We start from the raw sequence: 13,783 nt of genomic DNA, 5'->3' as shown, positions 1-13,783 counted from the left end.
GTCCCTCCTGGATTCCACGGTTGCAACAAAAAGTCACGGAAATGACCTTTTGATGCAGAAAAACATTGTGTCCACGGAAAACGTATTTTCATGCAGAATACCTGCACAATTTGCCATTTTTCTGTGGCGGAATTTACTTATTTTGAAAGCTGAATCAAGATTGACTTTCAACCAAAACGAAAATTAGGGGTAAATGTCCAAAGTATGATTGTAACAACATTTGTTATAACAATATTTTCAAAATATTCACGAGTACAGATGATTTATTCATAAGGTAATATTTTCTTCAGCACCTTACAATAATATTACTTGAATTTGACATTGCAATTATATTAAAAAATCTGTCTTTTTGAAGATTGAAATTGGATTATTTTGTTTTTAACTGCAGAATGTTTTGCAGAATTTACTTAAATTTGCCGCAGAATTCTTATAAATTCATCGCGGAATCCAGGAGGGACTGTCATATGTTAGTTGATGCAGAGGAGTGGTGGTTGAGAAGGACAAGGTGTTGGAGGGATGGTGGTTGACAAGGATAAGGTGTTGGAGGGATGGTGGTTGACAAGGAAAAGGTGTTGGAGGGGTGGTGGTTGACAAGGACAAGGTGTTGGAGGGATGGTGGTTGACAAGGACAAGGTGTTGGAGGGATGGTGGTTGACAAGGACAAGGTGTTGGAGGGATGGTGGTTGACAAGGACAAGGTGTTGGAGGGATGTTGAGAAGCAGAAGGTGTTGGAGGGATGGTGGTTGACAAGGACAAGGTGTTGGAGGGATGTTGAGAAGCAGAAGGTGTTGGAGTGGTGGTGGTTGACAAGGACAAGGTGTTGGAGGGATGGTGGTTGACAAGGACAAGGTGTTGGAGCGATGGTGGTTGACAAGGACAAGGTGTTGGAAGGTGGTGGTTGAGAAGGACAATGTGTTGGAGGGGGAAGGTGACAAGGACAAGGTGTTGGAGGGATGGTGGTTGGTGTTGGAGTGGTGGTGGTTGACAAGGACAAGGTGTTGGAGGGATGGTGGTTGACAAGGACAAGGTGTTGGAGGGATGGTGGTTGACAAGGAGAAGGTGTTTGAAGGTGGTGGTTGACAAGGACAAGGTGTTGGGAGGGATGGTGGTTGAGAAGGACAAGGTGTTGGAGGGGTGAAGGTTGACAAGGACAAGGTGTTGGAGGGATGGTGGTTGAGAAGGACAAGGTGTTGGAGGGGTGAAGGTTGAGAAGGACAAGGTGTTGGAGGGGTGAAGGTTGACAAGGACAAGGTGTTGGAGGGTGAAGGTTGTCAAGGATAATGTGTTGGAGGGGTGAAGGTTGAGAAGGACAAGGTGTTGGAGTGGTGAAGGTTGACAAGGACAAGGTGTTGGAGGGATGAAGGTTGACAAGGACAAGGTGTTGGAGGGGTGAAGGTTGACAAGGACAAGGTGTTGGAGGGGTGAAGGTTGACAAGGACAAGGTGTTGGAGGGGTGAAGGTTGAGAAGGACAAGGTGTTGGAGGGGTGAAGGTTGACAAGGACAATGTGTTGGAGGGGTGAAGGTTGACAAGGACAAGGTGTTGGAGGGGTGAAGGTTGAGAAGGACAATGTGTTGGAGGGGTGAAGGTTGAGAAGGACAAGGTGTTGGAGGGGTGAAGGTTGAGAAGGACAAGGTGTTGGAGGGGTGAAGGTTGAGAAGGACAAGGTGTTGGAGGGGTGAAGGTTGAGAAGGACAAGGTGTTGGAGGGGTGAAGGTTGAGAAGGACAATGTGCTGGAGGGGTGAAGGTTGAGAAGGACAATGTGTTGGAGGGGTGAAGGTTGACAAGGACAATGTGTTGGAGGGGTGAAGGTTGAGAAGGACAAGGTGTTGGAGGGGTGAAGGTTGAGAAGGACAATGTGTTGGAGGGGTGAAGGTTGAGAAGGACAATGTGTTGGAGGGGTGAAGGTTGACAAGGACAAGGTGTTGAAGGGGGATGGTTGAGAAGCAGAAGGTGTTGGAGTGGTGGTGGTTGACAAAGACAAGGAGTTGGAGGGATGGTGGTTGACAAGGACAGGGTGTTGGAGGGATGGTGGTTGACAAGGACAAGGTGTTGGAGGGGTGAAGGTTGACAAGGACAGGGTGTTGGAAGGGTGGTGGTTGACAAGGACAAGGTGTTGGAGGGGTGAAGGTTGACAAGGACAAGGTGTTGGAGGGGTGAAGGTTGACAAGGACAGGGTGTTTGGGGGTGAAGGTTGATAAGGACAAGGTGTTGGAGGGGTGAAGGTTGACAAGGACAGGGTGTTGGAGGGGTGAAGGTTGACAAGGACAGGGTGTTGGAGGGGTGAGGGTTGACAAGGACAGGGTGTTGGAGGGGTGAAGGTTGACAAGGACAGGGTGTTGGAAGTGTGTTGGTTGACAGGGACAGGGTGTTGGAAGGGTGAAGGTTGACAAGGACAGGGTGTTGGAGGGGTGAAGGTTGACAAGGACAGGGTGTTGGAGGGGTGAAGGTTGACAAGGACAGGGTGTTGGAAGGACGAAGGTTGACAAGGACAGGGTGTTGGAAGGGTGAAGGTTGACAAGGACAGGGTGTTGGAGGGGTGAAGGTTGACAAATACAAGGTGTTTGAGGGGTGAAGGTTGACAAGAAAAAGGTGTTGGAGGGTGAAGGTTGACAAGGATAAGGTGTTGGAGGGTGAAGATTGACCAGGAAAAGGTGTCTCAGTAAAGGACAGATGATGAACATTTGTGTTTGTGTCCCCTCCGGGATTTGAACCCAAAGGCTCAGACAGAGACAGCGTGTCGCCAGCACTCAACATCAACGATCTTACCCACTCAGCTACTACCACTTCCACTGGCTAGTCGCTGCGTCTGATTTTGAATTCCATATGTAAAATATGTTACATTGGTGTCGTGCCGGGAAGGCTAAAATGTATTTTTCAGATGTCCCAGGATGGGTAAAACAATTTATTCCGACTTCCCGGGAGAACTAATTTTCAAGGGAGTAGGGGAGTACCGACAAAGCTAAAGTATCGGTGCCAAGAAGCATAATCCATGTCGGAAGTAGATAGATTTCTTTTCAAAACATTGTTATAATAGAGTGTTTATCTTCTTCTCTTTTTAAGAACTTTATTATTGTGGTGTTTGTATTTCAGATGTTTTTACCGTAATTAGAAAAACATTAGAGCTCAATAAAAATTTGAAGTAGATTAGAAATGTGTTTACTATGGAAAATGATAATTTAATGTCAGGTTAAAGAAAATGAATAGTGAAGAATAGACGTGACAATGTGTAAATAAGTTTATTTTTCCTTATCCTGACTCTTGCTCCTTTGCTTGTCTTCTTCTTCTTGCGAACACAGTGGAACACTTGTATCTCCCAATTGAAGCTCCCTTCAATGTAAAATCACTAATTAGTACTCACCAAGAGTTATCTCTATCCCACTCCTTTGCGCGGGAACGAGGGCGCCACTTCCCGTCACATGCCTCACTCTCTCCTTCTTCGCGCAGTGAGCAGGATGTGAGAGCGCCTGTGTCTCCCTACACATTATATCCTTTGTTTATTCTTAGTTATTTACCTCTCATAGACTGCTATAGAGGTGTAGCTAGTATCCTTCAACATAATGCATTGATATTTATTCGTGTTTGTACAGTTTTATTCACGGGACTCCGTGTTTGTTCAAGTAGATTGCGTTGATGAAAATCTGCACTATTTGTAAATTACGTTTTTCTGCTGCTGACCCGCATTTAATATGCCCTAGTTGTACTACGCCATGCTCTACTGTTTCACGTTGCAATTATTGTATTAATTTATCCAATTCTGCCTTTGATAAATATTTATTCTGCGTCTTGAGACGCGCAGCAGATTTTAGCCATGGCTAATACACCAGAGCCCTTACCCTGTCAACTGTTGTCGGACGACCCCCTCCCGTCTGGTGTTCCGCTAGAGTTACCCTCGGAGGAGAGGCGTGGGATGCAGTTCGCTTCCTCCAAGAAGCAACCTGCATCCCCGGACATCCCGTCGTCGCAGCTAAAGACTAGGAGGGCTTCCACGTCGTCACAACGCAGACTCCCCACCCCCAGGGCTACATCCACGTCGCAGGGGAAATCATCGAAGTCCAGCAGTACTTTCTCAGCCGAGATTGTTCCCTTTGCAGAGTTGGGCCTGTTTGATGATGAAGATCCGATCATCATTCCAGATGTACGGCGGAAGAAGCGGCCAGTGTCGGCAACTATAACTTCAGCGCAGATTAGCACGCAGGCTGAGGCACCTACACTGATGTCAGAGAATCGTCCTGAGGGTCCTGTCGCTACCATCGTAGAGAAGGCAGCAACTACTTCAGCACAAACCGTCCCAGACGACCTGATGAACCACATCATGAAGTTGATGGAAGATCGCTACGGTCTTCGGAGGCCTTTAGAGCCACGGGCGACCCAGCCCACCCCCATACCTCCGTGTAGGGCGACCCAGCCCGCTAAAGCGCCTCCACGAAGGGCGACCCAGCCCGTCTCTAAGCCTCAGCGAAGGGCGACCCAGACCGCCTGCACGAAGGACCCCGATCCTAAGCAGTCACGGAAGGCTTCACGGAGGATGTCTGTATCACCTACGTCGGACCTTGATGAGAGAGGACGTTCGCGAAGCAAGATCCTCTCATCCCATGATTCTGACTCAGACTCTCAACCTTCACGAAGGTTAAGTGGCTCCAAGTCACCCTCATCTAGAAGATCATTAAGAGAGTCACCGAGAGCTTCGCGAAGCTACCAGCGTTCGCCAAGGAAGTCTCCGCGAAGGTCACCTTATAGACGCCACTCGTCAGTCCGTTCAACACATCATTCTACTCGCCGATCTCGCCCTAGGAGGGCTTCCACGTCGTCACAACGCAGATTCCCCACCCCAGGGGCTACATCCACGTCGCAGGGGAAATCATCGAAGTCCAGCAGTACTTTCTCAGCCGAGATTGTTCTCTTTGCAGAGTTGGGCCTGTTTGATGATGAAGATCCGATCATCATTCCAGATGTACGGCGGAAGAAGCGGCCAGTGTCGGCAACTATAACTTCAGTGCAGATTAGCACGCAGGCTGAGGCACCTACACTGATGTCAGAGTATCGTCCTGAGGGTCCCGTCGCTACCATCGTAGAGAAGGCAGCAACTACTTCAGCACAGACCGTCCCAGACGACCTGATGAACCACATCATGAAGATGATGGAAGATCGCTACGGTCTTCGGAGGCCTTTAGAGCCACGGGCAACCCAGCCCACCCCCATACCTCTGTGTAGGGCGACCCAGCCCGTTTGCACGTCTCCGCGTAGGGCGACCCAGCCCGCTAACGCGCCTCCACGAAGGGCGACCCAGACCGCCTGCACGAAGGACCCCGATCCTAAGCAGTCACGGAAGGCTTCACGGAGGATGTCTGTATCACCTACGTCGGACCTTGATGAGAGAGGACGTTCGCGAAGCAAGATCCTCTCATCCCATGATTCCGACTCAGACTCTCAACCTTCACGAAGGCCTTCATGAAGGTTAAGTGGCTCCAAGTCACCCTCATCTAGAAGATCATTAAGAGAGTCACCGAGAGCTTCGCGGAGCTACCAGCGTTCGCCAAGGAAGTCTCCGCGAAGGTCACCTTATAGACGCCACTCGTCAGTCCGTTCAACACATCATTCTACTCGCCGATCTCCTTATCGATCGCCTCATCAATCACCTTGGCGATCCACGTACAGATCATCAAGGACTCCACCTCAGTCACTATCCGAGGAGCATCAACACATTATCCGTGACCCGATGTCTGAAGATGAAGATGGTATCGTATTCTCCGACGCAGAAATAAGATATTGGATGGTGAATAGTCTGGAACTTTCCTCCCCGTCTAAGAACGAGAACTCAGCCCACACATATCTTATGAAGGAAGACGATGCTGACACAATCACCTTACCCCCGATTGACCCGATAGCAGCGGTGCCAGCTAATCTGGATACAGCCTTTAGTAAAGCCACGAAATTACAGACACCTCATGTGCCGCATTTCAATGCTAACAAGTTTGCAGGTCACAACATGGACTCTTTTTACAAGGCACAAGATATCGATGATAACTATAAGATGATCAGCGGTGCCAAGTCCAAGACTTACAGAATAGATGACCGCAAGCTAGCCCAGATGGAAACCATATCAAGGAGGATGTTTTTTAGTCTGAACAGTTCAAGAACAGTCAACGAAACTCTCCTCACGAAGTTCAGAGACTCTACATCTGAGGATGATAGAATGATTTACTCGGCCCTCCTCATGCAGAAGAAGGACCAGCAGTTCCTTACGGATCACTTAACAGCACTATCCGCAGCTACTACTATGGCTCGTCGTCAAGGTCTCCTTGCCACCTGTAACTGGGGTGATCACTTCACTGCACCACTCTACACAACCCCCGTGGTCTTCACCGTCCATCTTCGATGGTAACATAGACAAAGTCTCTAAAGAAGTCTCTAAAGACTCAAGAGAGGTACTTATGATAAAGTCTATGGATACGCTAGCAAGCGTCATCAGACAAACTTCGCAGAGGTACTCAGGCAAATCAAAGTTCTCCGGTCTACAGAGAGCACGGGACAGGAAGATGGCTAGTGTAAGAGGAGCGAAAGAGTCTTTTCGCCGCCCATACGGCAATTACAGAGGAGCATCGGGAAGAGGCAGGTCATCCAGAGGCTCCCGCAATTATAAACGATGAAGGACAGGTTCGGAACGACTGGAGTCTTCCACCCCCAGCCGTTCCAGTACAACCATCACAAGTGGGTGGACGCCTCCAACTGCACTTGGAAAACTGGGGATTCCTAGAGGATCCATATGTCTCCAACATCCTACAGCTAGGATATCGAATACAACTACAGGCCACGCCTCCGCTGACAGTCATCCCTCCGAGGTTCGACTCCCAAGCTCTACAACTACCAAAGTTAAGAGAAGCGGTACCAACGCTCCTAACCAAGCAGGCCATAGAAGTACTGGACCAAGTAAACATCGAACCAGGCTTCTACTCCCCAGTTTTCCTAGTGCCCAAGAAAAATTCCAAGGAAAAGTTTCGTCTCATCTACAATATGAGCACATTCAACAGAGACTATCTACGCAAACCGCCAGCGTTTCGCATGATACACTTACCACAACTAAGGCACTTAATTCGTCCTAGAGACTACATGGCCAGCATAGATCTGCAAGACGCATATCTACACATCCCTATACATCCCGACTCCAGGAAATACCTTCGGTTTACACTAGACGGGCTGCATTACCAATGGAAAGTACTGCCTTCGAATCTCATCGGCCCCTGGTTATTCACAAGAGTGACGAAAACCTATCGTCTCTTACCTACATCGTCAAGGACTACGAGTGCATTCTACCTCGACGACGGGATACAAGTGGATCCAGATCCACAGCGTCTCAGACTACAGTTAAACTTCATCATCAAGCTACTAACACAGCTAGGATGGTTAGTAAATCTACTCAAGTCGGACCTAGAACCTACGCAAGATCTGCTATTTCTAGGCATTCGATTTCTCACGGCGCAGAATCGTATTGTTGTACCGGAGGACCGATGGATCAAGATCCAACAGATAATCCCTCAAGCCTTACTCTCTCCGCTACCACTACGACACTGGCAGAGCCTGTTGGGTCTACTCACGTCAGCTGAAAAAAAGACATGACAGTCAGAGGCAGACTACAGTTACGTCCGTTACAGGTCCTCATAAACTGTCATCTCGACGACCCTCAACCATTCAGTCTACCGAATCACGTCAAACCTCACCTACTATGGTGGACCAAGAGATCGAATGTTTGCGATGGAATCTGTTTAATAGAGCCGGAATTGAAAACACATCTCTATGTAGACGCGTCGCTCCAAGGTTGGGGAGCACACCTCGCCAACAGGACGGCATCAGGGTTATGGAGCCAACAAGAGAGCAAACTACACATAAACTTGCTAGAAATGCAAGCAGTAGTAAACGCCATACATCATTGGAGCAACTTACTAAAGAATGCCAAATTGATGATTCACACAGACAAGGCTCAACCAGGTCCCCGAACCTATTGACTCTATGTTTTCAATTGTTCGATCTAATCGACAATCTCAACATACATGCCAGAGCATGTCACATTCCAGGAGCAAAGAATGTAATAGCAGACGCTCTCTCTCGGCCACACCTACCATCGCCGACAGAATGGATGCTCCATACAGAGATATTCGCACAAATTATCAAGAAAATAGGAGCTCCACTAATAGACCTATTTGCCACTCGCTTCAACAATCAGCTGACAACATTCGTATCACCAGTCCCAGACCCACTAGCATGGGCAACGGACGCACTAAGCATATCGTGGGAAGGACTCAACGCTAACGCTGCTCCCGCCGCCAGCGCTAATCCCACAGGTGTTACAGAAAATCAAGCAAACTCGAGCCTCCAAATGATTTTGGTCGCGCTCTACTGGCCAGCGAGAACGTGGTTTCCAACTCTTATTCAAGAAATCGGACAACCAATACTACAACTTCCAAAGCTTTCGAATCTACTAATACATCCTCACACCAAACAAGCGCGACGGAAAGCCAGAAGCATTCCAACTTCACGTATGGACTGTATTAAGGCGTCTAAACAAGAGAGGTTATTCAGCCAGAGCGGCGAAAAGCAGTCACGCTTTGCATTACGCAACTCCACTCTCGCGAACTTGTAATGCGATGACAAGTGGCACAGTTTTGAAAATTATGCTGCAAAGATAGGATTTACAGCTAGAAATGCTACACATCCACAAGTGGCTGACTACTTATGTTACCTACGACAGACTAAACGTCTAAAAGGCTCAACATTATCAACATATCTCGCAGCTTTAAGCTCCGTCATAACTATGAGAACGGGTGTCAAGTTGACGAAGACCCCAGAGTTACTCGCCTTACTACGTGCATTCCGATTGGAGGATCAGAAACAGAGGTTTCGCGCTCCAGCATGGGATCTAAATGTAGTGCTCCAACACCTCACAAGTGAGGCATATGAACCACTGGAATCAACATCATTCGAATCGCTGACACAGAAAACTTTGTTCCTGTTATCCCTAGCAACAGCAGCCAGGATGTCAGAGATGCACGCACTCGATAACGAGAGAACACGCTTTGATGACAATCATTACATCGTGCATATGGGACTACGCTGGGATTTCATCGCCAAGAATCAGTTACCAGGTCAACCAGACAGATTATTCAACGTCCCAGCTCTCTCATCAATTCTCTATCATTATGCCCTGTCAGAGCACTGAAAATATATCTAAGGCGTTCCAAACCGAGGCGACAAAAACTCAAACAATTATTCATCCCTGTATCGACAGCTACACAGACTGAAGTCTCACGTACAACTATTTCGATATGGATCAGGACTGTCATACTACGTGCCTACAAGGCTGCAGGACTCGACCCTCCAAGAGCATCTAATCCACATGAAATTAGAGCTCTAGCTTCAACACTTGCTCTACATGGCAACTGCTCTTTGAATACCATCATGGAGGGCTGCTTCTGGAGATCCGATATGGTGTTTGCCAACAACTATCTGAGAGATATCACCACCGAGGACGTCTCAGGTATTGACCATTTCGGTCCCATGGTCCTCGCACAGCAGTTGACAGTCCCTCGGAGAAGATAAGTCAATCTTACGAGATTTTACTGCTTATTTCATAACAGTACTATATAGCTAATAACTCCATGAAGTTTATGCTATTATATATTTTAGCTTAAGTTCAACCACAATCTTAAGCTCAGTACTATGTTTATTATATCATAATAATATCATTAGCTAACAACTCTATGAAGTTTATGCTATTATATTATCAAGCTTAAGTCTATCTTAGTCTTAAGCATAGTATTCATGTTGTAAATACTTTATTTTTTGTTTATCATAATATCTATATATTGTAGTAACCCATATATGGCAGCTGATAAGTTTAACAGCAGGAATTATCAATTCAGTGCCTTTATGAAGTTCCCATAGGGGTTATTACAGTTATTACAGTTATCAAATCACTAATTATCTTAATCCAAAGTATTCTGTATTCCCACCTCCGTATCCGTAGGATTCTACAAGCAAAAGAGCATGAGTCAGGATAAGGAAAAGTATGTTATGATATTTTAAACTTATCCTGACTCATGAGGTAAGCCCTCCCATCCTCCCCACATAACACTTTGGATTTCCCTGAAAATTCAAGTGTTGGGCTCGCTATATAAGGAGAGAGTGAGGCATGTGGCGGGAAGTGGCGCCCTCGTTTCCGCGCAAAGGAGTGGGATAGAGATAACTCTTGGTGAGTACTAATTAGTGATTTTACATTGAAGGGAGCTTCAATTGGGAGATACAAGTGTTCCACTGTGTTCGCAAGAAGAAGAAGACAAGCAAAAGAGCATGAGTCAGGATAAGTATAAAATATCAATTTTATTCAGAAAATTACATATTTATATTCTTATATGTGCCCAGATTAAAGATGTGTCCACATAATCCTGTCTTCTTTGTAACCGAGAAGCATCATGATTTTAGCCTTCCCGGCCTTGAACCGTTACAGTTGACCCCTTTCTAAAGGCATTGCGTATTCACATTTTTACAGTTTGTCATGAAAAGGTATTTGTTTTAGACTCTGGTATCAGACTACTGTTAGATGTGTGAACCACAGGAAGAAACTGTGTGATGTTACAGTTGTAGACTAACCTTTGTTGCTGTGCATGTACAGGTATGGAATATTCGCACCAATGCCCCCTGGTCAGTACAGACGCTGGTAGGCCACAGTGGGACAGTACGATGTCTCCACTTGGAGGGAAGCAGACTCGTCAGCGGGTCCAGTGACAAAACTATCAAGGTAGGAATGTGGCTGTCTTAACAATCTGGTGGCATGTACATAGTGGCAAATTATACTCTCCAGGCTTGAACACAGTGGTATCTAGTAGTAAACTATACCCTCCAGGCTTGAACATAGTGGTATCTAGTAGTAAACTATACCCTCCAGGCTTGAACACAGTGGTATCTAGTAGCAAACTGTACCCTCCAGGCTTGAACACAGTGGTATCTAGTAGCAAACTATACCCTCCAGGCTTGAACACAGTGGTATCTAGTAGTAAACTATACCCTCCAGGCTTGAACATAGTGGTATCTAGTAGTAAACTATACCCTCCAGGCTTGAACACAGTGGTATCTAGTAGCAAACTGTACCCTCCAGGCTTGAACATAGTGGTATCTAGTAGTAAACTATACCCTCCAGGCTTGAACACAGTGGTATCTAGTAGCAAACTGTACCCTCCAGGCTTGAACACAGTGGTATCTAGTAGCAAACTATACCCTCCAGGCTTGAACACAGTGGTATCTAGTAGTAAACTATACCCTCCAGGCTTGAACATAGTGGTATCTAGTAGTAAACTATACCCTCCAGGCTTGAACACAGTGGTATCTAGTAGCAAACTGTACCCTCCAGGCTTGAACATAGTGGTATCTAGTAGTAAACTGTACACTCCAGGCTTGAACATAGCGGTATCTAGTAGTAAACTGTACCCTCCAGGCTTGAACATAGTGGTATCTAGTAGTAAACTGTACACTCCAGGCTTGAACACAGTGTTATCTAGTAGCAAACTATACCCTCCAGGCTTGAACATAGTGGTATCTAGTAGTAAACTATACCCTCCAGGCTTGAACATAGTGGTATCTAGTAGTAAACTGTACCCTCCAGGCTTGAACATAGTGGTATCTAGTAGTAAACTGTACGCTCCAAGCTTGAACATAGTGGTATCTAGTAGTAAACTGTACCCTCCAGGCTTGAATATAGTGGTATCTAGTAGTAAACTATAACCTCCAGGCTTGAACACAGTGGTATCTAGTAGCATACTGTACCCTCCAGGCTTGAACATAGTGGTATCTAGTAGCAAACTGTACACTCCAGGCTTGAACATAGTGGTATCTAGTAGTAAACTGTACCCTCCAGGCTTGAACACAGTGGTATCTAGTAGTAAACTGTACACTCCAGGCTTGAACATAGTGGTATCTAGTAGTAAACTGTACCCTCCAGGCTTGAACACAGTGGTATCTAGTAGCAAACTGTACCCTCCAGGCTTGAACATAGTGGTATCTAGTAGTAAACTGTACTCTCCAGGCTTGAACACAGTGGTATCTAGTAGTAAACTGTACACTCCAGGCTTGAACATAGTGGTATCTAGTAGCAAAATGTACTCTCCAGGCTTGAAGATAGTGGTATCTAGTAGCAAACTGTACACTCCAGTCTTGAACACAGTGGTATCTAGTAGTAAACTGTACACTCCAGGCTTGAACATAGTGGTATCTAGTAGGATACTGTAGACTCCAGGTTTGAACACAGTGGTATCTAGTAGTAAACTTTACCCTCCAGGCTTGAACACAGTGGTATCTAGTAGCAAACTGTACGCTCCAAGCTTGAACATAGTGGTATCTAGTAGTAAACTGTACTCTCCAGGCTTGAACATAGTGGTATCTAGTAGCAAACTGTACCCTCCAGGCTTGAACATAGTGGTATCTAGTAGGAAACTGTACCCTCCAGGCTTGAACATAGTGGTATCTAGTAGTAAACTGTACCCTCCAGGCTTGAACATAGTGGTATCTAGTAGCCTACTGTACACTCCAGGCTTGAACATAGTGGTATCTAGTAGCAAACTGTACCCTCCAGGCTTGAACATAGTGGTATCTAGTAGCAAACTGTACCCTCCAGGCTTGAACACAGTGGTATCTAGTAGTAAACTGTACACTCCAGGCTTGAACACAGTGTTATCTAGTAGCAAACTATACCCTCCAGGCTTGAACATAGTGGTATCTAGTAGTAAACTATACCCTCCAGGCTTGAACATAGTGGTATCCAGTAGTAAACTGTACCCTCCAGGCTTGAACATAGTGGTATCTAGTAGTAAACTGTACGCTCCAAGCTTGAACATAGTGGTATCTAGTAGTAAACTGTACCCTCCAGGCTTGAATATAGTGGTATCTAGTAGTAAACTATAACCTCCAGGCTTGAACACAGTGGTATCTAGTAGCATACTGTACCCTCCAGGCTTGAACATAGTGGTATCTAGTAGCAAACTGTACACTCCAGGCTTGAACATAGTGGTATCTAGTAGTAAACTGTACCCTCCAGGCTTGAACACAGTGGTATCTAGTAGTAAACTGTACACTCCAGGCTTGAACACAGTGGTATCTAGTAGTAAACTGTACTCTCCAGGCTTGAACACAGTGGTATCTAGTAGTAAACTGTACACTCCAGGCTTGAACATAGTGGTATCTAGTAGCAAACTGTACCCTCCAGGCTTGAACATAGTGGTATCTAGTAGTAAACTGTACTCTCCAGGCTTGAACATAGTGGTATCTAGTAGCAAACTGTACCCTCCAGGCTTGAACATAGTGGTATCTAGTGGCAAACTGTACCCTCCAGGCTTGAACACAGTGGTATCTAGTAGTAAACTATACCCTCCATACTTGAAGATAGTGGTATCTAGGAGTAAACTGTACCCTCCAGGCTTGAACATAGTGGTATCTAGTAGCAAACTGTACCCTCCAGGCTTGAACATAGTGGTATCTAGTAGCAAACTGTACCCTCCAGGCTTGAACACAGTGGTATCTAGTAGTAAACTGTACCCTCCAGGCTTGAACATAGTGGTATCTAGTAGTAAACTGTACCCTCCAGGCTTGAACATAGTGGTATCTAGTAGTAAACTGTACACTCCAGGCTTGAACATAGTGGTATCTAGTAGCATACTGTACCCTCCAGGCTTGAACATAGTGGTATCTAGTAGCAAACTGTACCCTCCAGGCTTGAACACAGTGGTATCTAGTAGTAAAC

At 46.1% G+C, this 13,783-nt stretch overlaps 1 protein-coding gene across 1 annotated transcript in view; it reads left to right on the top strand.

Moving 5' to 3' along the window:
- LOC124252821 (F-box/WD repeat-containing protein 7-like) overlaps positions 1–13,783 on the top strand; it is a 77,381-nt gene that overhangs the window by 48,090 nt on the left and 15,508 nt on the right. The window contains exon 8 of the mRNA XM_046686498.1: positions 10,667–10,792. Coding sequence (XP_046542454.1) covers positions 10,667–10,792 — 126 coding nt within the window. The remainder of the gene's footprint in view (positions 1–10,666; positions 10,793–13,783) is intronic.

The sequence above is a fragment of the Haliotis rubra genome, unplaced genomic scaffold (assembly GCF_003918875.1).
Source record: "Haliotis rubra isolate DU_JTF1 unplaced genomic scaffold, ASM391887v1 Scf526, whole genome shotgun sequence".
In the NCBI taxonomy this organism is placed as follows: domain Eukaryota; kingdom Metazoa; phylum Mollusca; class Gastropoda; order Lepetellida; family Haliotidae; genus Haliotis; species Haliotis rubra.
This window is presented reverse-complemented; position numbering and strand designations above follow the sequence as displayed.